This window comes from Amblyomma americanum, chromosome 1, assembly GCF_052857255.1.
Source record: "Amblyomma americanum isolate KBUSLIRL-KWMA chromosome 1, ASM5285725v1, whole genome shotgun sequence".
NCBI lineage: Eukaryota > Metazoa > Arthropoda > Arachnida > Ixodida > Ixodidae > Amblyomma > Amblyomma americanum.
Genome location: NC_135497.1, coordinates 227,335,710 through 227,359,156, shown reverse-complemented (window position 1 = coordinate 227,359,156; position 23,447 = coordinate 227,335,710). Strand labels below are relative to the sequence as shown.

Sequence of the window (23,447 nt, the reverse complement as noted above, 5' to 3'; positions counted from 1 at the left end):
TCGCTTCGTTTACGTTTGCACCGGCGTCTTGCCAGCGTTACGATGGATCCCGTTCCCGTGGCGCCGCCAAGCATCCGTTTTCTTTGCTTCCAGCATTCAGGTTGTCTTTTGCCTGCCTTCCTTGTGTGATAAAAGTGCACTATTGGTTTTAAAACAAAACTTACTTCAATATTGATCTGTGCAACCTACCTTTGTCAGCCTCAGAGATTCGCGAACCCAAGTAGGATGGAAAATTCCTCCAAGGTGGCGTCTCTTGTCCTATGGCGTCACCACGCTTGTACTTGCGAGATTGGCCTGTGGTGGCGATACCTGTATTTTGGTTCTTGCTATTTTCTACCTTACAAGAGCTTTGTTTTCAGTAAGAGTGGCGTTTTTGTGATCAGGAGCTGGTATTCTATCGATACAAGCCAACTTCAATTTCTCCTCAGTGTCCCTTTAATATGGTCTGGGCGGCCTTTATGGTCAAGTGCCAAAAGTGGCTGGACTGACACATCAGCGATACATCAGAGTCCGTTTTCTCACTCATCATTGCTGAACCAAGTGAAAGACTCGTCACTGCCGGTGTAAAAAAGGAGCTGTAGTGCTTCGTCCACTTTATTTTCCCGAGCTTCAGGTCCTATCATTAGTTTGCTGCTTACAGAGGCCAGGCGGTGTTTGAATTCCCTCTTTAGAGCCGTCGAGGCATTTGGAGTTTCCGTAGCACTTAGTAAAAGAAAAATGGCGACGCGCTCTTCTAGAAACGCACCATCATAGGCAGATGTTTTCCATAGCAGCAATAAAGCAGTGCTGTTCTACCAGCTGCATTTATTGTATTATATTTCGGGAAAAGCATTTACAAACTTTTCATGATGAATTTTGTTCGGATCAGGCAAAGCAGGAGTAACACATAGACCGTGCGGAAATTGAATACCAGTAATTTGAGGTGCGAACAGGGCCCTTGGGGGAACCCGGCCCTTCAGTTCCTTGAGCACAGCGAGAGCCGGCAGTTTGATGCCCACAGCCCGCAGCTGTTGCTTAGAGGGCGACCATCAGTCCACGATGAGCCCAGCCTGTGTTGACGATGCGAATGCTGTATTCACCGGCAGCGTTATTTGTCCGGTTCGCTGGGCAGTCATGCGTACCATGGTTTGGTCCATGTTACCATTATTAAAGTTGGAGTAATCGTGCTCCAGGTGCAGGCTTCACACAGCCTTCTGGAAGACGGATAGTCTCAGCTTAGTCGGATGGAACTTCTGGCTTTTGTTTGTGCCTACTCGTAACAACACGTTGAAGTGGGCTTTGCATTGGGCCAGGTAATGATTTGAAGCCTCAAACTGGCCTAGGTTCATTTGGACTGCCAGCTTGCATGCTTGTTCATGGAGGAGGTGGTTGCTTGCAGCTCGTCCCGCTGCTCGCTCAGAATCCAAATATAGTTAATTAGAGCTTCGTCGAGTTTACTGCAGACAGGCAATCCGTTGTTCATGGCTCTTTTATGTGTTTTTTCCCTGGCAAAAGGACTGGTAATTGGTCCATTCGCAATCACATTTTCTGCCCAACTGGAAATGTTATGCAGTTTTGCTGATGTCTTCATTCTTGTTCACTGAGCAACTTCCACCTTCCTCTTAATAATGTAGCCCTTTCTCATGGTCGACGGTGAATGCAAGCACAGATCAACAGTTGTGTGGCAGGCAGAGGAATGATTTTTTTGTTTTTTTGGCACCTGGATGTCAACTTCGCCCATATTTTTCCCTTTCTTTTCGCTATTCTGTTCTTCTCATCTACTATACCCCTCCCCCTTTATCCTTACTCTAGGCAGTTATTGATTACTGGGCAGTTATATTCACAGTAAACTTTCTTCTCCTTTCTAAGAAAACCAATCCCCCCTATCTTACCAATGAAATCAGGCAACTAGTAGGGCTGGTGGTATTATCTCTTTCCTCCGAAATGAGTCACTGGCGTTGGTTTTTTGCAGAGGGAGAAAAATTGAAAATTGGTTTTTGGGGAAAGGAAATGGTGCAGCATCTATCTCACATATGGGCAGACACCTGAAGGGCACTGTAAGGGAAGGAATATAAAGGAGAGACTTGGAGAAGAAAGGAAGAAAGAGGTGCCCTAGTGGATGGCTCCGGTATAATTTCCACCACCTGGGGATCTTTAACGTGCACTGACATCCCACAGCACACGGGCGCCTTAGCGTTTCACCTCCACCAAAACGCAGTTGCCGCGGTTGGGTTCGAACCCGGGTACTCTGAATCAGTAGCCAAGCGCCCTAACCACTTAGCCACCGCAGCGGATTTGTGGAGGGAGCTTCCCGGGTTTTCGAAGCTGCTGAAGCTAACATGATATTTAGAGGCTGGACAGTGTTTGGGGTCTTCTAGTAAATTTGATATTTTGCCCTAAAAGGCGGGTGGTTGATATTTCGGGTGGGGGTGTTCTCTCGGTACTTTATGATGGAAGTAACTTATGCAGTCCTCGTATTGGACATACACATCTGGCGCATAATTTTCTGTTGATAAAACAAGACAAACCCCCTGTGTGAAAAATGTGGATATGAACTTACCGTAAACCAAGCCTTATTCTCATGCACAAAATTTGAAACACTGACTGTTTTACATTGAACACGTTCCTTTCCACTTGGTCTTTGTTGAAGATGCACTTGTTGATTTGCCACATGTTAGGTTTTTAAAGAAAGTAGGTGTCTTAAACTATAGACGATAAACTATAGTCAGTTTATTGCAACAGGCTTTTTTAACCTCATGTTTGGTTCATGATGGCATCAGTTGCCTATGTACCATAAAACCAAACAAAACACTTCTCCAGAGCACTTGAATGGTGCTGTATGGAGGAAAGGGAAAAGAATAAAAATTTTAGAGCAGATACTCAGTTCCAGAGAAAACACTTGCACTAGAGAGCAGCCAGATAGCCATACAAACTGTGCAGGCACAAGCACCTTGCCCTTAGGAAAGCAGCTATGTTAAGATTTTTCATGGAGAGCTAGAGTGCATACCTGTCCGTGAAACATTATCTGCGTCATGGGGCATCAATGCAGCGGTTCGCTGGTAATGGCAGGAATTAGGCTAAGTTTTAGGGGGAGGAAATGTGGAAGTTTTTTAATGAAGTAATCAAAATTGTAGTTATAGAAACAGTGAAATTCTGTAATGCTTGCATTATTCTTGTGTATTTTTGAATTGTATGCTGTTTCAGTGCATATGCCAAATTGAGTTTAGGGATCACTCTCTATCCCCTATCCTTTCACCCTATCGCCCCTCTCTTATTCCATCCTCCTGTCTGCTCACTGTCCCTTTATTTTCGCTGGCCACAGCTCATGCGCTTCAGTATTCAATAGCAGATGCCGTGGTCGGTGAAAATATTTTCCTTCTTTTCACCATGTCTCACTCTCGTATAGAAGTTCGAGATTTTGTGTTCCAGCATAGGCCCATAGGGGCCCACCAAGTGCTTCTACTTTGTTGTGGGTCCTTAGCCCCAAATATTTGTCATGCACTGAACAACGTAGCTGTAATGCACTAATGAAAGTTATTTTTCTTGTATGCAGTGGTCTGTACTATGTAGCTGAAGCATAATAAACATGCAACATATTTTCACTTACTCTGTTGCCCATATCTAACACTTGTTTCATGTGCTTCTTATGTGCTTGTTGCAGTTGATGGGCTTGAGTATAATGGTGGTTGGTGTATGGGCCTGGACTGAGAAGGATATCTTCAACAACCTAAGCCGGCTCACAAACATTGCTCTGGACCCAGCCTTTGTACTCATCGTCATTGGAGGCATCACCTTCATTATTGGCTTCACTGGCTGTGTCGGCGCCCTGAGAGAAAATACCTGCCTGCTCGCTGCTGTAAGGAACCTCTGCTTTAATTCACCTATTAATGTGATGGTTTCTTTTTTTGACATGCTAGAGTAGTACAGTTATTTTTGTGCATGTATGTACTCATCAGCATACCTGTACATCTTTCATGTATCTTGAAGCTTTATGACTGTGGCTTCAAGTCATCTTTGAGCTTGTACAGAACCGTGCTAAACTACTAGTAACTTGATCTTTAGTCGGATACAACTTAAGTCTGCAGTGAAGCTCCACCCACATCAGGACCGGCACACAGAATTCCTCCACAACAAAAAAGTAGTCCGTTGTTAAGACTTCTCTTGTCACCTAAACAAGGAGCTAACCACAAGAAAAAAGTTATAAGCTCTAGAATTTTGATACCAATCTTGTTTAAAAGTCAAATGTTAAAGACCTGGTTTCATTTACTTTTGTGTCTGGCTAGCGGAGTAATACAGTGCGCTGCGGACCAAGGCCCATTGTTAACAACTGTTTTTTAAAGTTGTATCCTACATAGTAAGGGCTGCTAATTGATTTTGCTTGAGCACCTGCTTGCATAAAAATAAAATGCAAATGGGCAGTGTTGCATATTTTGTGGTGTGTGGCCTATGCACAGGTTTTTGCTTACTGGTAGCATGCTGCATTGTGTGTAGTGTGTGACCTGTGCACAGGTTTTTGCTTATTGGTAGCATGCTGTATTATTTACAGTGTGTATGAGCTAACATAAAGATTTTTTTAAAATGCATTCTGTAGGAATGGAACCAAGTGATTCTCTTTGGTATCGTGTGTAGTAGCTACTAGTATCCTTTTGCACTGTACCTACGTAATTATTTCAGAGTAATTGAGAAACCTTTTAGCTTTTTATTTTTAATGCAAATTTGATGATCTGTGAGTTGCCGAGCACATGCGATGTCCAACTGAAGTTTCCTGCCAGGTAAGCCTAGCACGTGCCTTCTAGTTTGCTAAAGAAAGCCCGCAAGTTCAAAAAGAAACCACAGAACAACATGCCCTGCTTACCATGATGATAGGGGTCGTTAGCCATGATTTCTTATAAGAGGCCTGCACTGCTTTTTCTGTGCTGCCAAGAATAGGCCTTCACCTTGGTGTTGACCCCAAGACAAGTTAGTAATCCTACAATGATTTTCTTCCCTTTCTTCTCCTCCGACATGAAAAATGGTCATTTAAAGGCTACTTTTTCTATTAGCGAAGAAGAAGGATTTGAGAGAGCACACTTTTTCTGCTCATAATCAGCAACTGCTTGTGCTGACCTCGGTGCCACATTAACTCCCTGAGGTGCATAGCAGACATGAAGCAGGCCTCTTTCTGTCAAATTATGGTTCTGAGCACTATCACTGGGGTGCGTTCAGCCACATCAGGCATGCTGTCTTTTGGCATCTTTATAAATTTTGCTGGTTTGCTTTTGTGCTGATAAACCTAGTGGGAAACACTTCAGACTCGCAATGCCCAAGAACTTGCGAGTTGCCAAAGTGTTCAAGCAATATCAATTAATTTCATACAATTAGCCAAGTAGGCAGAGTGAAACAAATACTAGTGGCTGCAGCATATGATGCCTTGCAATCTTCATTAGTTCAACTTCCATAGGAAGGCTTGCACTATATAGTGATAGCTGTTAAGTGCCCGTTCCTGGGTTTCATGTGGAAGTAGTAGTAGTAATAGTAATAGTAGTAGTAGTAGTAGAAGTTGTAGTATGTTTTAGTAGTAGTAGTATGTTGTAGTATGTCATAGTTACCGGCTTAACCAGTGCGTGCGTTGCCTTGGGAGCTACTCGGAGGGTGGTTACCGTACAGAGAGAAAGGTATGATGTAAGCGGAGAAATGTGTAACCGGTGGGCGGTTACCACAAGAACCATCTGGAGGGTGGTTATCAACCGTCTGGAGGGTGGTTACTCTTTGAAGGAGGAGGGTGTGGCAGGAGCAGAGAAATCCCCAACTGGAGGATTATTATTGTGGAAAAAGGAGGGTATGGCATAAGTGTGAGAAGGCGCAACCAGTACATGGTTGCTATGAGAACCAATTGGAGTGTAGTTACCCTAGAAGGAGGAGGAGAAGGGTTACCTTGGAAGGAGGAAGGTATGGCAAGAGTGTTGGAAGTGCCGCCGGGTACCCACCGGTGATATATTGGATACAAGCTTTCCCCTGATCTGGTGCCCGTCTTATTTAGGGTGAAATGCTTGGGAAATGGGTCTTTGACCCCATGGCGCTCTTTGGCCACAGATGCCCTTGCACCATAAAAATCCGTCTTCATCATCATTGAGAGTGTTGGAAGGCATACCACGATAACCATCCGGAACGTGGTTACCGTGGAAGGAGGAAAAGGGTGCGGCGAGAGCAGAGAATTGTAGCATGGTCAATCTGCGGCAGCTGCTACGAAATGCGCTTCCTGAGGAGAGGATCATCGGCGGCGCTGCGCATTTAGAGCGGCGGACGGGAGAGGAGACCTAGATGAAAAATGACTGAAAACTAAAAAGAGCACTCTGGAACTACAACCTTTGTCCGTAAAGTTCCGAGACTGAGTCCATTAAAAAAAATGCTTTTAACATTGAAATCATTTGTGCAGCACCTCTTCGAAATAGTCTCCCTTGCAGTATATACACAGCTTCCAACGCTTCTTGAGGTCTTGGAAACAGTTGGAAAACGCTTCTTTTGGCAGGGCTGTCAGCTCCTTTGTCGTGGCGTCTTGAATGGCCTCCATGCTCCCCATCCAGCAACCTTTTAGGGCTCTCTTCACACGAGGAAACTGGAAAGAATCGCATGGGGAGAGGTCAGGCGAGTATGTCAGATGGGGAAGTGCAGTAATGCTGTGCTTGGCGAGAAATTTTGTCACGCTGAGAGCAGTGTGCGGCCTTGCGTTATCGTGGAGAAGGCTCCATTGTCCAGATGCCCATAAGTAAGGGCAACGGCGTCGCAGTGCTTCACGCATGTGTTGGAGCACGTGGATATAAAACTCCTAATTCACCGTTTGCCCTTGTGGGATGAACTCGTGGTGTATGAAACCTTTGGCATCAAAAAAAACTTATCAGCATCATCTTTGTTTTGGTCTTCTGTCGCCGCACCTTTCTCGACGCCGGAGATCTTGTGGGTCGCCATTAGGTTCTCTGCCTCTTTGTTTGAGGATCGTATTGAAAACACCATGTTTTGTCTTCAGCAATGGTGCTGTCGACGAATGCAGCATCCTTCTATGCCTGGGAGAGCAAATCAGCGCTCACTGATGCCCGCGTGTCCTTCTGGTCCTGTGTGAGGGTGTGTGGCAGAAGTCTGGCATTCAGCTTTCGTTTCCCCAAGTTCTCATGCAAAATTTGGTGGCATGTTGTCTTACTAATGTCGAGAGCATCTGATAGCATGCGGACTGTAATGGTGCGGTCTTGCTATTCGATTTTCCTGATCTAAGCCACATTGTTTTCATTCCGTGAGGTTGAAGTGCGCCCCTGCCTTGTGTCATCTTCCACCGATGTTCTCCTTGAAACGAACCTCTTGTGCCACTCGAAAACTCGCGCTCGCGATAATGTCTCGTTGCCATAAGTGTCACGAAGAAGCTGTCACGTTTGTGTGGCTGTCTTGCCAAACTTCACACAGAATTTTACGTTTACACGCTGTTCGAGGTGGATGTCCATCTCTTAACATTCACTCGCAGTAGAATGCACAGACTAGTGACAACGTATTTTTCTACATTTAGGGCCATTTAGCAGCTGCCACAACATTTAACATAAATAGGTCAGGTTAGCCCGAAAAGGTGGCGCTACACATACACACCAACATTTGTTTTGGGGAATAATTTCTAGAGAAGAAAATAAATCAGTCTCGAAACTTTACAGACAAAGGTCTTATACAGATCTGAGGTCATCCTCATATTCTCTACTGCAACATATTGTGAAGTAAAAAATACCTTAACAGCTGTCGCTGAATCTCATGTTAACCAGTGGTAACCGTCCTGACAATTTTTTCTTTTAATCATGATGCATGTCTGCTTGGGTACTCTGTACAGCACATTGGAATGTGCAGGTTATAGCAGTTGCTGTAATTAGTACAAGTGCTAGTTGTCATAAAAAAAAATGTGTGTGTGTGTGTGTGTGTGTGTGTGTGTGTGTGTGTGTGTGTGTGTGTGTGTGTGTGTGTGTGTGTGTGTGTGTGTGTGTATATATATATATATATATATATATATATATATATATATATATATATATATATATATATATATATATATATATATATATATATATATATATATATATATTAGCAGACAAGGTAGAGTAAATAAGGGGCCCGTTTGACAAACTTATGAAGGGAGCCAACAGTCACCGAAACCTAGGTGCATAGGGGAACGTTCTTTTTTTTTTATCTGTTGTGCTTTTCAGTGGGATAATACTACTTAGATTAATAAATCGCTTAAATAAAATTACTTATAAAGCAGCAGAAAAAACAACCATGCCGCCGGTGGGATCCGAACCCACGACCTCCGAATATCGCGTCCGGTGCTCTTACCAACTGAGCTACGGCGATGGCTGTCCAATCTGCTGCTCTCGTGGGTATTTATGTTTTGCGTGTTATGCACATTGTTATTGTGCTCTTTCAAGCGTTCATTGAGGCATCTTCCCGTCTGACCCACATAAAGCTTGCCACATGATAAGGGAATGGCGTAAACTACACCTTCTTCACAGGAGACGAATTGATTTTCATGTTTGATTTCACACTCTCTAGGAACGTAATCGGTATTAACGATTTTGCACATCTTCTCAAGCTTATCCGGAGCCGAAAAAATTACTTTGACACGTGCTCTATTTGGTATCTTTTTTATTCTGTGGGAGAAATCATGAATGTAAGGCACAACAGTGGTTTTTTCCTTTTCCTTTCGCGTCAATGAATCTGCCCGTTCCCCTTTTTTGTTTTTGCTCATACTACTGAGAATAGATTCTGACAGTGACACTAGCAGCTGCTTGGGACAACCAGCCTTTACGAGCCCATCAGTTTGGTGAAAGAAGCTATCTTGCATGGAGTGCATGCAAGATTTGTTAAGCGCGTTGTGAAAGCATGATTTCGCCACGGCACATTTAACCAGCTTAGAATGAGATGACGTAAAAGGAAACAATGACTTGCTGCTTCATGGCTCGTAAGACCAACACGTGTGACTGTGCATTAATCTGAGTTTGATATCTAAAAATCGGATGACATTGTTTTCTGGCACTTCAGTAGTTAGCATGTGGGGATGGAGGCACTGAACAAAGGTAGCTTTGATCTGCGTAAAGACTGCGTCAAATTTTTCAACACTTGTGTCTATAAGACACAACACTTCTGTTTTTATTTTCTATGTAAATAATTAGCATTTATCATTAATTTAGGGATTGAAATCTTAACTAGAAAATCATAAGGGACATTAAGAAATGCGGGACTAAAGTATTTGCTTTAAGCTATCACTTGGAGCCGATTCACACTTGAGAGTCGCAGAGGTCGTGCGACCAGTAGTCGCCTGCGACTACACCGCAGCTCGACAACACCGATGCTCACACTTTCAAGGGTGACCTGTGGGTTGCCTTCTCATTCGATTCTCTTTTGAAGTGAGAACTGTTGGGAACGACGCCGTTTGCACGTTTTCGAGAGTTTCGTCTGCTTTGGCCACGTTTCCTGCGCTCACGCTTGGCCGTCGAAAGCGCTTTGCTCCCTCGATATTATGTACTGCGACGAACTGAGCGAAGACGAGGATATAGCGGCAATATGTGCACCGCGGGCGTTCAAGCAGCCTGCCAGCCAGCCAGCCAGCCAGCCAGCCAGCCTAGATGCCGGCCGCTAGCGTCAGAAAAATGCGCTAGTATGTTGTTTGTTCGTGTTCATACCATGCTCTGGGAAGTAGAAATTAAAAAATGAATCAATTTTGAGGGTCATTGTCCAATACTGAGCTGCTGGATACAAGCGAATTTCTTCTCTTAGCCGCCTTGCTGCTGTTGCCCAATGCGGCTCAAGGGCCTGGCGTCTGCTTTTTCCGCTGCTGAAGGCTTCGCGGAAATCGAGCATATATTTATATGTGATCATGAGATGGGGTTCACAATAAAGCTGTGATGAGAGCAGCATCTTGGTTACAGCACTGGTCAGTTCCGAAACTCCCTCAGTTGTGGCATCGATGTGAAACTGGCTAGGCTTAGCGACGACTAGGGCAGCCAAGGAGCAGATAGCGCAGTTCGTTGCTCGGCGCACCCGTGAGCAGCGTCGTTGCCGACTCAGCTCGCTCGCTGATTGGTTCAGTGGTTTGCGACCTGCAGCCGTGAGGCTGCAACATCGAGCAGCAAGCGACTGGCCCACGACAGTCGTCTTTCGACCAACGCGACTGCTTGCGACTGTCGCTTTTCGACCAAAACGGTCGCGCGACCTCTGTGACTCTTAAGTGTGAATGGGCCCTTAGCATACTTCCTTTGGGGGGAGGTGTAATTGTATGCCTTGCAGATCATATCATGTTCTATGTGGTCTGATCTGCACAATGCGTAACGGCTGTTGTTTGCTATTTTGTTCCATCACTTGAATTGTTTGTGCTTTTCTAGTGCCTTTGTATAGCTCAGGCATGACTGTCTGTTTATAATCTTTTAAAGCTAGCGTTAACCTGTTGTGGAATTGCAAGTTAGCAAATTGATATCTGCTAAATTATGTCCTGTTCATATGGATTTTCTTCATTTCCTTCAAATTGGAAATTTTATTTTTTGTGTATCAGATATGTTCTTTCTGCTGAAACTACATATTACGCGAAAGCATGAAGGCCCCATGTCGCAGGAAAGGCAGTGTCAGTGTTGCCGTTGTTGTGACTGAAAAGTTAGGACTAGTTGATTACAAGAGGCTCTCATAGATGACGCCAGTCACACCACCGGCGCATCGGAAACCCCTGACCCTCGGACCCTCAGGTTGTGAGTCAGACACGCTACCACTACGCCACGTCGACACATTCATAACCTTGATTAAAGTTGGGCTTTATATGTATGTCATGTGGTCTTTTACATGATTGTGATTCTGTAAAAAGGAAGTGTCTGTGTGGGCAAGAGGAACCGCTGTCGTTTCATACCCTCAAAGGCGGAGCTTAAGTGTCCCCTAATTTTTTCAATTAGCTTATGGAATTTTTTTATTATTGGCCATTTGCTATGCATCATCTGATTTTGTTTTGTATTTTATGATTCATGAGCTGTTCACTCCTTGTTTGAGAAGACGTTAAACTGTTGCATAGTTTGCGTTTTGGCTTGAATGCATCGTGTTGAAATTTGTGTCGTTGCATCTCTGCATGCGTATGCGCGTTCGTGCAAGTGCTTGTGGCATATTATGCGACACTGAGGTAAGCATTTCGTATCAGAAAAGCTCGAAGTAATTCTTATTGTAGGGGTATGCTCTTTTTCAGTACGCCATATTTTTGGCGATCTTGTTGCTGTTGGAGATGACGGCAGGCATTTTGGGATTCATCTTCAAGGACTGGGTAAGTGTATTTTGTTGTTTAAAACCATATGACAGACCTTGTTGTTGGGCAATGGTCAGGAGGTGTGGATCCTATCTGAAATCTTAATGATTTTTTTTCTTCTGTGCCGACAAGGTCTCTGTATACCTAAAACTCTGGGTACCTCAAGCTCAGCCAGCAAGAGCAACATGACAGCAGCTTGCAAAACATCCAGAAAATTGATAGGCATGTGCAACAAGGTTAATGCCAGAGAAAACTAGAGGAAATAGTTTATACCAAAACATTTCTTGAGCGCTAGAAAGAAATGTGCTTTGGATCTCACTGTTGTGTGAAAGGTACCGTGTCGAGCACTCAGAGCGGTGTTTAAATACGAGGCTAAAGGTATGTCATCATGACTGCTAGCAGATCAGCCACCCTGGACACCTTGCATCACATTGCTTCCAGTGTGAGCATATGCCTTGTTTCGAAAGAAATATTGTTGGGTGTGCACCAGACTGATGTGAACAGGAAAATATGGTAGTGTTTCTTACATCAGCCATAGGATCAGGAAAGTGCATAATTGCATCATTGATTGCCCTCAAAGAAAGTGAAATGCGGATGACCACACTTGCATCTTGAGATATGTCCACCTCACTTTTATTTTCTATATCTATGTGTGTCTTGTTTTAGTTATTTTTTATCCTCTTTTATGTCGCATGCCCAGGAAAACTGCATGTATGCTCACTGAATGCAGAGTCTTTTGGTTCACATGAGTAGCTAGTTGCGCATGCTTTTTTTCTGTGTTTGTTTCTGTTTATCTCGTTCGGTTGCGCGCAATATTTGTATTGTTCAATAAAACTTGTTGCTAGTTGCATAGTGCTTAAAACAATAACACAGCTGGATTCCAACCTGTTGGGACCCCATTGCAGACAGACTGCAGATAATCACATTTCCCACTTGCTGCGCATCAATGGCCGATCATGAGAGAGCAACTCTTTGCAAACTTTATAGAAGTGGGTTCTGCTCACAGGCAGTAAAGAGAAAAAAATAAAATATAAACACTTTTTCACACACAGAGGTTGAACTCAACTTGCATTTGATTCATTATGTGTAGGTGTGGCGTAATAGGGCTGATAGTCCAAACCGCCAACCACACCCCATTATCGCTAGCGCTACAGAGCGCATGCCAGCCACGGTGGGCTGTGCTCATGGAAGCAAAGGAAAAACGTGCTGACACAAATGGCATTTATTGCTGCTACAGCATAGACCGCTTATAACGCATACCGTGGGAGTCGGGAAAATCCGTATTATAAACGGTACCGCACTGTAACCAAAACGTAGATTTTTCATGCATTCGCATTTTCAGAACGGCCAGCCTACCTTTCAGAGTGCACCTGACAATGCATCAGGAGCACAACACTGCAATCACAGGCAACAAAAAAGTTCATTTGACCTTTTTGTCGAAGTGTTGTAATGAATGAAAGAACGACATTATTTTAGTCTGGCGCTGAGACTGAACTGCGTTGGTAATGGCTTTGTCTTCAAAAACAGTGAGGCACTTGAGTGCTTGCTCGCTGAGGTTTCTCTGAGCGTAGTAGAGGTGCAGTTTGTTGCAATCGTCAAGCGCGTCTTTGCAAGAAACTTCTGCTGCACTTTCACTCACTTCGTCAGGCTCATCCTCGAATAGAGGTTCACCGCGACCATGCACCGCTGCCACGATGTCTTCATCTGTGGCGGCTACTTCACACACAACGCCGTCGAGGTCGGTGATGACAGCGAACTTATCTTGTGCCGGTCGTTGAAACGCTGAATACAACCGTTCAATGAGTTGAAACCATCATGCCCCAGAATGTTTGCGAGGCACCTTGCCTTGGCTTGCAATATCGAGCCACTCGCAGGAACGCTGTGGGCCTGGACGTTGCGAAATCGTGCAAACAAAGCAGCGACATCTTCTTACTTCGATGCACGAATCCGCTTCCTTGCAAGCAAAGCGTAGTCTTCCTGCGGCTGTCGTTGCATCTTGTCTCTGTTCTTCCAAATGGCGGTCACAGTAGCGTCGGCGACACCATTCTTTTTTGCCACCGTAGCCTTTTTCAAGCCGCTCTCGACATTCCTCACAATGCTCTGCTTGTTTTCGAGAGCTTGCCATTTCGTGGCTTTCAGAGGTGCAGAGGCCATCAGAACTGAAGACAGCCGAGGCTGGTAGACTTGCCTACGTTGTCAACTGTTCGCTACACGCAATGACACATATCGCGCTCATGGGCTCAGGCGTGACGAGACACTGTTATACGCGCGCGTAGTACGAGCAGCGCTTTCAGCATCGTGCCATCACGTGCTTCCCAGCTTTGTCCAATCAGTGTCACTGTAGCCAATGGAGGCGCATCGGAGAATGAGAGGAAAAATGCCTGCTTTGCGACTTTTTTTTTTTTCTATCCTCTCCTGCCTTCAGCCTTGCGTTGAACCACGCTGACAACGGTCCCCCGCCCCGCCTGTTGCCCCCTTCTTGCGCAATCTAGGAAGCACGCTCCTCACGCCCGCCGGTACCCATGGGTCCGCACTTGTACGTGGGCCGCCAGGCTTTCAGGAAACCGCACTATACGCGGTCTTCGGTTACGCGCTGCCGCGTATTAAGTGGTATGCCAATACATTTAACTCTATAGGAAGCGAAGCGGTTGTCACAAAAAGCCGCATACAGTGCGGTCCCGCATTATAAGCGGTTACGTTATAAATGGTCTGAGCTGTACAACAATAATGTCGGCTAGCAACAAAATACGATAAGGAATCAGGGGCGTCCGACTCACCTACAGGATCGCAGGCTACAGTTTGCCCAAACTAGGATAGGGGAGATGTTCCAAGGTCATACAAGATACGCTCATGTGATATGTTCCCACGAGACCGTGCCCTGCTGGCACAGAAATGTCCGAATGCGATGAGTTCTGCAGTCTGAAGAGGGAGAAACCTGTTCCTCTGGTGCCCACAAAAGCAACGCTGTTCGTGGCGCTAGTGCTGCTGCGACACAGGCGCTGTTGAGACTAGAAACGCTTTCAGTGTCAGGAGTGGAGTGGCGGAGAGGCAATACTCAGAGGTATAGCCATCAGAGGATGCCACTACTATCTACCGTGCGGGCCGCGTGACCCCCCGAGTAGTATTGCTAGGTCAGGCCAGATTGCTCGCAGTTTTGTCGCAGCTATACCTAAGCGTTTGCCTGTTCGTGGTAACCCATGAGCAAGGGCGTTATGGCTATGCTTCTATGGCTGTTCTGAGTAAAATCTCCGCTTTAGTTTACTTACTGCTTTCACTGCAGTTAATGCGGCCCAAACGGAGGAACCCGAAAATGACTGCGCAGGTGGTCACACTGCAGCCAAATGAGAGCAACAAAAAGGGAATGTACTTTTTTTATAACGACAAATATAAAAAATGTGGGGGCGTACTTAGATGTGCCATCATACGTCTATGTGCTTTTAGGTGTCACTTGCACTGCTTCATATTCAATAAATTTTGCTTCTTGTGTTTTGCATTCATGTTTTCGTTGACAGCTTTCATGAAAAAAAATACAGCCTGGTCACAGCATAAAATTTAATCACAACATCCGCCTCATATGTGGGAGGTGGGGGGTTTGATCCCCACTGCTGCCAGGTACCCACCGGTGATACAGTGGGTACAAGCTTTCCCCCTGCCTGGTGCTTGGCTTCTTTAGGGTGAAATACTTGGGGAAATAGGACTTCGACCTCACCTTGAGTAGAAAAAAAAAAAACGTTGTTCCATGGTGCTCTATGGCCACAGATGCCATTACGCCATAAAAATTCATCATCATCAAAATTTAATCACGTGCGTGCTCAGTGCAGCCAACTTGTTCTTGCCCATGAAGAAGGTGCAAGAAACTAATCATGCTGTCAGCATGAAGTTTGACCCGCTGAAAAACACTGAATGCATTCTCAAGCTTGGTTATGAGGTCTTGGCGATTATGATAAGTAGAGCGAGCCATCATGGGCAAATCTGCTAGTCAGTGAGGCACTCAGATTGTTTGCACATTGTACGGGCAAAGTATAAAAGCATGATGCATAATGAGGACGTGGAAACTTAAGTGATTTGCAGGCTACATAACCGGCTATTCAAAAAATGGGCAGCAGACTGTCACTTCTTTTCTACAACACCGTGGTGGTCCAACGAGCACCTATCATCTGACAGCACCATTTTGACAGCCAGTAGGTTTCCTATCCAAAAGTCCATCAATAAGTGCAGTTACACAAGAAGCCTTTTTTTCTGAGGCATCTGACGGCTCCAAAAGAGGAGATATAAGCTCAGATGATGAATTATCACTCTTTGGTGGCTTAGCAAGATTATGATATGCTAAGCTCCTTACAGTCCCCAAAAATTGTTCAGCAGGAGGGTAATCATTATGCCCAAAAGACTGTCTGACAATTCTGAAAACATTTTACAGTTTATCCTGGCTCAGATTTGCTGTGAGCAAGTATTTATATTTCAGCAAGGTAGTTATGTAGCTCAAAAAAGTGTGTGCAGCCCAGCACCAGTACTCGCACTTAAAAATCCACACTCGTGCTGAGCAGTGTACCATTCTCACTCGGTCAGAAACACAATGAAGGCATCCAAGAACTCTGCTCTTCCGGAATTTTCTTTGTCCTTCAGAGTGGATTCTGGACATCACAAAAATGAGCCTTTCTGTCTGCCTTATGAACTCGTCTGTTGGCTGAATTGTTTTGAACTTCGTTCTCAATGATTCCTTATGAAACTAAAGCCCCTTCAAGACTTCTTGGTTGAAAAGATGAATGGCTAGGCTGACTCTCATTTTCTCGAATGCATTTGGTGGTGTGTGTGCTTGTGTTATGTATGGCATAACTTTCAGTATCAATAGTCATTGTTATCCTTCCAGATCTCCTTGATTATGTTGGCACGAGCATGACCGGCTGCCGTCTGTAGACCTTTTGATACGAATGCATTCCGAATGCACCTCACTAAGTGGGGGAAGTCTGCGACAAGGTCTAAATTTCTTGCTGTGTTGACTGGGTGTGGAACCTTGCATTTAATTTCCTTTGATGAAGCTGCACAAAAAAAAAAGTCCATTAAAAGGAATAAATCTACAGGTGCATGAATTTTACTCTGAGAGTGTAAGGTTTGGGCTACATACCTTTGATATCGAATAGCCTCCAGTGAGGTCGATTTCATGCAGTACCGTTGCCTATCAAGTAGTAGACAAATAGACAAGATTTCTTGGCAGGAATTGTTGCCTCGAGAAGTATCTTTGATAAGACGGGAGTTTCACATTGCCTTTTGATTCAAAACACCTAGTATTATGTGTCCATTTTCCTACAAGTATAAAACACAAAATTTATAACTTGCGTGCAAAAGCAGTGCATGGACAATTCTACATTATCTCATAGTAAAATTATCTCATATCTCATAGTAAAACAGTCTCGTACTGCGAGAAAAAAATTAACTGTACATAGACGTGTAGCTATCATTCCAATCAAGTTCATATATGATGCACGCTTACCCTGAAAACGCTGAATCATGACGACCAGTCCATGCTCACTAGCTGTAGTTTTGTGAAAATGCGTCTTGAATCATTTATTGGTGCCATAAAATTCGTCGCTAGATCAAATCCAAGAACGTTTGAGTCATCAGTGAAAGTTCCCAAATTCACAAAGTCGCATACTAGTTCGCCCCATTGCTATAACATCAATATTTTGAGTTTAATCTCGTCAAACACTAATCCACTGTGACAATTGAAAGCATCTGTTTCTTGTATTTTCTTTTTCAGTGCTGAAAAACCAACTGTATTGAACCCGAACGTGCTCTTAAAGCGTTGCATATGCTTGTCAAGGCAAAAGTTGCTTGATAGCGCCATGATATTGTGCCTTCACACATTTTTGTACAGCTGTGAGCTCCTAATTCTCATTAGAATACACTCTAATACCCTCAACTTGTCATATGGCATGCCCTGGCTTGAATTTCTTAAGGCAGCCTGAAAGCATGTCCCCACTGCAAGGCATTGCTCCTCCGGAAGGCCAGTTATTTTATCCTGTAGTACTGATTTTTCAATTCCTTCGTTGATGGCCTGCATTTGAGCAACATTTTTTTCAGCCTTCACTAGCATTTTTTTTTTGGCTCTGAACAACTGCAGAAATTTCCTTGCACTTAGTTGTTTGTATGTCTCTGCACTTTTTCTCTTTGTCTGTTCACCTGGTTTTGAATAACTTTTCTGGCGTACTTGCACTGCAAGCAGGGTTTACCATCAGACGTAATAGTAAAAAATTTTTGGAATGGTAAACTGTGCCCACCTGTCCTACATAATCAGTAATCATTGGCTGTCACAGGCTCAGTTTTACAGCTAAAACGCAACATTATCTTGTAGGCTCTTTTCAATGCCGCTTCGGCGTAGCTTTTGCTATCTATATAGAACTCGTCATCTTGATGCTACGGCAGTATATCGCGCATCAGCGTTGCTCATTCTCTGTCACTGTCTTCAGCGCCAGCTGAAAAACACATGCTTCAATACACACATGTTGCCCTTCTGCGTGTATGTGTGCCATGTATGTGTGCCGTGTATTCTTGTACAAAGTGATAAAGACATCCGTATGCCACTGCATGGGTGCTGCGACACCTCCGACGTTTCTTCTATGTGAATGTTTTCATCCTCAATTTCTGGGGCATTTGCACCGTGCATGCAGCCTTTCAATGTCTTGTGCTTTGGTGGCAGGGCCACATTTTCAGCAATGCTTCTTACTTTTATTTTTTTGGCAGGGCCTTAGGTGCGCTAGGGCATTTAAAAATATTGTGGGGACTGCGTCCTCACTGAGTGCTGGTCGTTCACGCTTGATCTCAACAAGCTCATCATTGGCGACATGCTTGAAAGCCTCCAGAATGAAGTGGTCATCGAAGTGATGAAAACACACAACACACATTTCATCCAATACTGCGTCGTTTCTCTTTGTTTCTGCCCTATTCTTCAAGGCGTTTTGGTTCCATGGGAGCCCTGATTAGGGAGGCCTTTTCCTTGCACGACTTGTTGGCGCTCTTGCACAGCAGCACAAAGCAAGTTCTCCCCTTGTCCCTCATGATCACACAGCAGTGTCGCACATGCGTGCACACACACACAAATTTCATATAACGACGGAAGAGCACTCTTGAACAGAACTTGGAAAACACTGCACATTTCTCGCCTTTAGCTGCCACACTGGCCACACCACCACTTAGTTAGTAAGAACTACAGCTCACCAGCTGCACACAACACTACATCCAAACTGATTTCACAGAGGCTGCTGCTGAGGGTGGTCATTCGAGACAAAAAAAAAAAGAGAAATTTGTTTTTTGAGGAAAGGAAATGGCGCAGTATCTGTTTCACATGACCACCGCACCTGAAGGGTGCTGTAAGGGAAGGGATAAAGGAGGAAGTGGGAGAAGAAAGGAAAAAAGAGGTGCCGTAGTGGAGCGCTCTTGAGTAATTTCGACCACCTGGAGATCTTTAACGTGCACTGAAATCATGTTTTGATGGAGGCGAAATGCAACACTAGAAAGGCCTTTCTAGCCTCTATACGCCTTCACTTAAAAGTTACGGTAACTAGAGAGGATGTGACGTTTTGGGGAAATGAGCCCAAGGGGATGGAGCAAGGCGAGTCCCTATACCTGGTACAGGTTAATTTTTGTGTTTTTTTCTACTATGTTTTCTGGCTGATATTTCTTCCAAGGTCCTGAGAAAAACAGTTTCTATTGCTGTAGTGCTTGTGTGCAAGCTTATGAGTGGTCTTAGAATGTAAACCCTGGCCTAACTTTCTCTATTGCTTTAAAATATTATTCTAAAGTATCCTATTTTCATTGTTCACGTGTATACTTTTAACAGCCAAGTTCATATGCTGATTTCTTTTTAACTTACAGATCAAATCTCAGGCAACCAACGGCTTCCAAGCTTTCATTGTATTCTACAGAGATGACCCTGATCGTCAGAACTTAATTGACTGGATTCAAGAGCAGTGGGTGAGTTAAATCATTTCAGTCATGTAGTGCTTACTTTTACTATGAACCTTCTTATTCGGTGGCATCTTTTTTTTTTTTTACCCCCGTATAATGCAGAAAAATGAGAACAATTATTGCTCAGCTTAACTGTCCATTTCATTTCATTTATTGTTTCTTTGAGCCCGAAGGCATTACATAAGGGGGATATTGGTTTGCAGGAATAAATTGCCATAAAAGCACACATAAAAAATTTCCAGAAATTAAACTATAGAACACAACAGGCATGATAGTGGCAGTAATCATGGTGCAAAGGTTTCATAGCTGTGTAGACACTTGAATGCATTGGCATTAAACACTTGAAAACTAGGCTGACATTGCGTAGTAGGTCCTTCTGGCATCTCTTTTCAGCCAGGGAATGGTTCAGTTAGTAAGAGTAATGCCTGGAAATACTTGAGACCATGATACTATAGGATCTGAAATATATGAAACTCGCAGGGTAACAACAAATGTTTTCCACCTGAAATTCGTGTAAAAAAAAATGAAGTCCTTGTACAGAAGCATGGGAAATGTGTTCATGCAAATCTGTTTACAAATGATGGGATTTATTTACAGCCGTGTGCCACCACTTGGTGCTCGTGATGTGTACTGCACAACGGTAGCGCTAAGTGGTCATAGGGGCAGCTGCTGCAGTCGTATAATCTGTAGTGGTGCGAGAGTGTTTGGAACACCCAAATTCTGCACTTTGTACACAGTGCACTTGAGCCAGGGAATTGTACAAATTGGTATCATAGAAAAATTTGTATCAGTCGTGATCATATCATAGATGTACTGTAGTGTGTTGTATCTGCATCATCGTAGGTTAGGTCAATCAAGAAGTGATGTTAGGATAGGTTAGGACAAGAAGTAATGCTAATGCATTAGTGCCTCGCTCCACTTCGCATCCATCTCGCCATATTCATACCTAACTTAGGCAGCCTCGCAGTGAGTTCCAAGTGTCTGAGAGACAGGGCAATACTGGGCTCGCATGTAGTATGATTTTTTTCTGCTTTCTGTCGCATACATGTAACGCCCACCATTGTCATATTGTGCGCGAAAAATGTTTTGCGCTCATGTACGTTTGTGATGAAGACTGCTGCCGTGCAGTGCGTCCCCGCATGTGAGCTTCTGGCATGCCTGCGATTTTGTTGCGAATGAGCACTGCATCTGGGGATGTTCGCTCTGTCCGAGACCCAGTGTTATTGTCGTAATGTGTACTTTAACTGCCGCGTTGACTTCATTTGTGTACTGAGCCAGTGTACGTTAAAAATAGGTGCAGTGGCATAGAGTTGCTCTGTTTGCACTTCGCCATTAGTTTCAGTTGTGCAGCATAGGGGCCCAAACGCTCCAATAATGATTTGAAAAAATGAGGCGCTATACATTTTCCAGGGTTAGAGGAGACTTTGTGTGCTCTCCTGGCAGAATTGTCACAGGCAATGCTTCAGCCACCATAGATATTGATCAAGACTGGCCTGGCTCACAAGCATATGGTGACTGAGACATCAGCTATAACGCTCTCCACAGTATTTTTTGGGCATTGTCCATGTCGCTGTCAATCAGAACGTACTGGTCAAATTGGATGCCCATCGCAGCACAATTCTCCAACTGCGGATCTTGCTCGGCTGCATTGTAGACATCAGGCTCATCCTGTGTGCAAGGGTTTTTCTGCCGCGATGGCATTGCACTTGCCCAACTAGTTTTGGTTTCGAGTTTGTTTTCGGTTCCGTTTACGCTATGATCGAAAAATTTGAGTTCCGATTAATGAGATTTTTTTACATTGCCTTCATAGAAAACCAACCAACTCCGATGAGTTTGTTTCGTTTTACCAATTTCCGTTTATCGAGATTTTACTGTATGTCATTTAATTTTATGTACAAGTCCTCGTGGACTTATGCAGTATCTTAAGTAACATTTTGCCAAGAGTTTTAAAGAAATTATGCTGCAGGGAACTTGCTAGATGGCACGCCATTGGTTTCTCTTGACATCAAGCTGTGCAGTAAGTGTAAAATTGTCATCCTGTCTGTCTTAGAAGTTGAGTTATGTCATTTTGAATTTGTCACTTCAGAGACAGGAATACAAGTTTTTCGTCCCGTTTGTAAATTGGCAACTTTGAAACCCTGTAACTCAACTTCAACTAAGTGTCACCATGCTCTGTGTGTCAGTGCAAGAAGCATTAAAAAGGCCGATCAAGCACTGCACTGCTAAATGCAGGCTCACATGCTAATTATAGTTGGCAGGACGCCGCGTTAACAGTCAACCCTGGGCATTCCTACAAGCACTCATATCTTTGAATTAACCAAGCCGGTGCAAGCTGGTTGCTTGTATTATCTGATGAAATTTACATCAGAGATTACGGGACTGCAAAAATGCAATTAATTGTTCGGGCTTTTGAATTAGGTAATAATGAATTATCGAAGTTTTACTGGAGTTAAAATTTTGGTTAAGATCAAATTTTAATTTTTGTACTAAAAGTTGAATGTTAAGGAAAGTAAGCATCACATATTAATATTTAGACTTGCACTTTGCAGAAACAAAGACAGCTTACACCACTAACTGCCCTTCAACTTTTTTCAGCAAAATGCATTTCGTCATTGCATTTAATGATACAAAAATTTCATGTGGTCCTAAAAGACAGCTTAAAAACAATCTGGAAAAGGACAGAATATTTCACTTGATCATTGCAGTGTTGGGATTTTATTTAAGAATTCCTTTCTCATATCTTGGGTATAGCACATTGCAGTTTGCGGCTGGTGAGATGCAGAGTAGCTGGTGAGATGCATAATCTCATTTTGTAGAAGTTATAAAACCGTTATATAAAAAGCTGGTTTGCAGCTTTTGATCTTGTCTTTTAGTATATGGAACTTGAGCTTTACATCACTGGGTTGAGAACAAAAGATGCACCAGGTATGAATATTTGAGTTTCAGGTTCAAGCTAAATGTAACGCCCAGTTGAATCAGCTCAGTTCAGTTTTGAATTGACCAGTGTTCAATCTCGCAAGTACATCAGTCATTATTATTAAATCAGCTGAGTTTGGAAATCTGAGAGACTGTGGTAAAGTAATGTTTTTTGAACTGGTTATACAGTTGCTGACTGATTTTTCGGACTGGAAGGGACCCGGCAAATGATCCAAATAATCTGTCTGAAAATGCGTCAACTTCGAAATAATTTTCTGCGAAACACTGGCTTTAAAGATCGCAAAGTTCGTCACTCCCCACGTTCAGCTTGCAAGTGATACAGTTAAACCCCGCTACAATGAACGCCGCAACAGCAAAATTTCCGCCACAACGAAGTATTTCCGATTCCCCGTCAGCATGCCATACTGGGGAATACAATTATTTTCCTCCACAATGAACAATTTTCGGAGCAAGGTTCCGCTTCAACGAATTTTTCTGAGTAAGCTGCCGAATTTTTTTTTTCGCATGTCCACATGTGCCCGTATCTCGTTAGGTTTTCACCAAAAACGGCTGCCGAAGACAGTTCGCACATTTAAAAATGTAGCTGACATTCCCTGGAGAATCGGAATTAATGTGCAGTCATGTGCGCATAAAAATGCAGTGCGGCGCACGACGGTGGCTTTCAGCTTTATCGCTCGCTTTGATGACGAAGGCATATCGGAAATGAGTTGTGCAGCGTTCATTTCAGTGTGAAGCAGTCGTGTCAATGGAAATCGGTGAAAATGTTAAGTTATATGATAACTGGTGGCTAGTTCCAGAGCGCTCTTTCCGAGGCACTCTTCCCGGAGCACGTTAGGCGTTAGGCACATAGCGATACCAAGCAAGTGGGGCGCAACAATCCGCTGTCACCCGGCGCGCCGGTGGGCGGCACGTCGTTGCAAGAAGTGTGACGCTGGCTAGGGTGCACTCTAGTCTCGCTTTGGCGCCGCAGGGGAGCATCATGATAACATTTTTTTTGTTTTGTTTTTTTCACCCCGTCTGGTACGTGCTCTCCGGCACTGACCGAATACAGCCACTGCAAGTGTCAATGGTTCTTGGCGGATGCCTCAACAGAACGACACTCCGCCAGTATGTTCATACCGCGTGTCGCAAAACGTAAAACGTATTTGAAGAATCAAAGCAACTACATTGTGGTACGTCATATAAATGATTAATTTCGGAGTGCATGTGACCGGTACTCACCATGAAGTGATGTGGTCGCATGCATGCGTGCATGCTGAAATGTGTGAGGCAGCGCGGCCTAAACACGGGT

The 23,447-nt window shown here is 44.0% G+C and overlaps 1 protein-coding gene and 1 pseudogene across 2 annotated transcripts in view; one reads left to right on the top strand and one right to left on the bottom strand.

Annotated features, from left to right (window-relative positions):
* Nucleotides 1-23,447, top strand: part of Tsp26A (Tetraspanin 26A) — a 47,477-nt gene that overhangs the window by 2,786 nt on the left and 21,244 nt on the right. For both annotated transcript variants that reach the window (XM_077648609.1, XM_077648610.1), the window contains exons 2-4: nucleotides 3,641-3,835; nucleotides 11,201-11,275; nucleotides 19,127-19,225. In XM_077648609.1, coding sequence (XP_077504735.1) covers nucleotides 3,641-3,835; nucleotides 11,201-11,275; nucleotides 19,127-19,225 — 369 coding nt within the window. The remainder of the gene's footprint in view (nucleotides 1-3,640; nucleotides 3,836-11,200; nucleotides 11,276-19,126; nucleotides 19,226-23,447) is intronic.
* Nucleotides 865-1,624, bottom strand: LOC144116419 (uncharacterized; annotated as a pseudogene).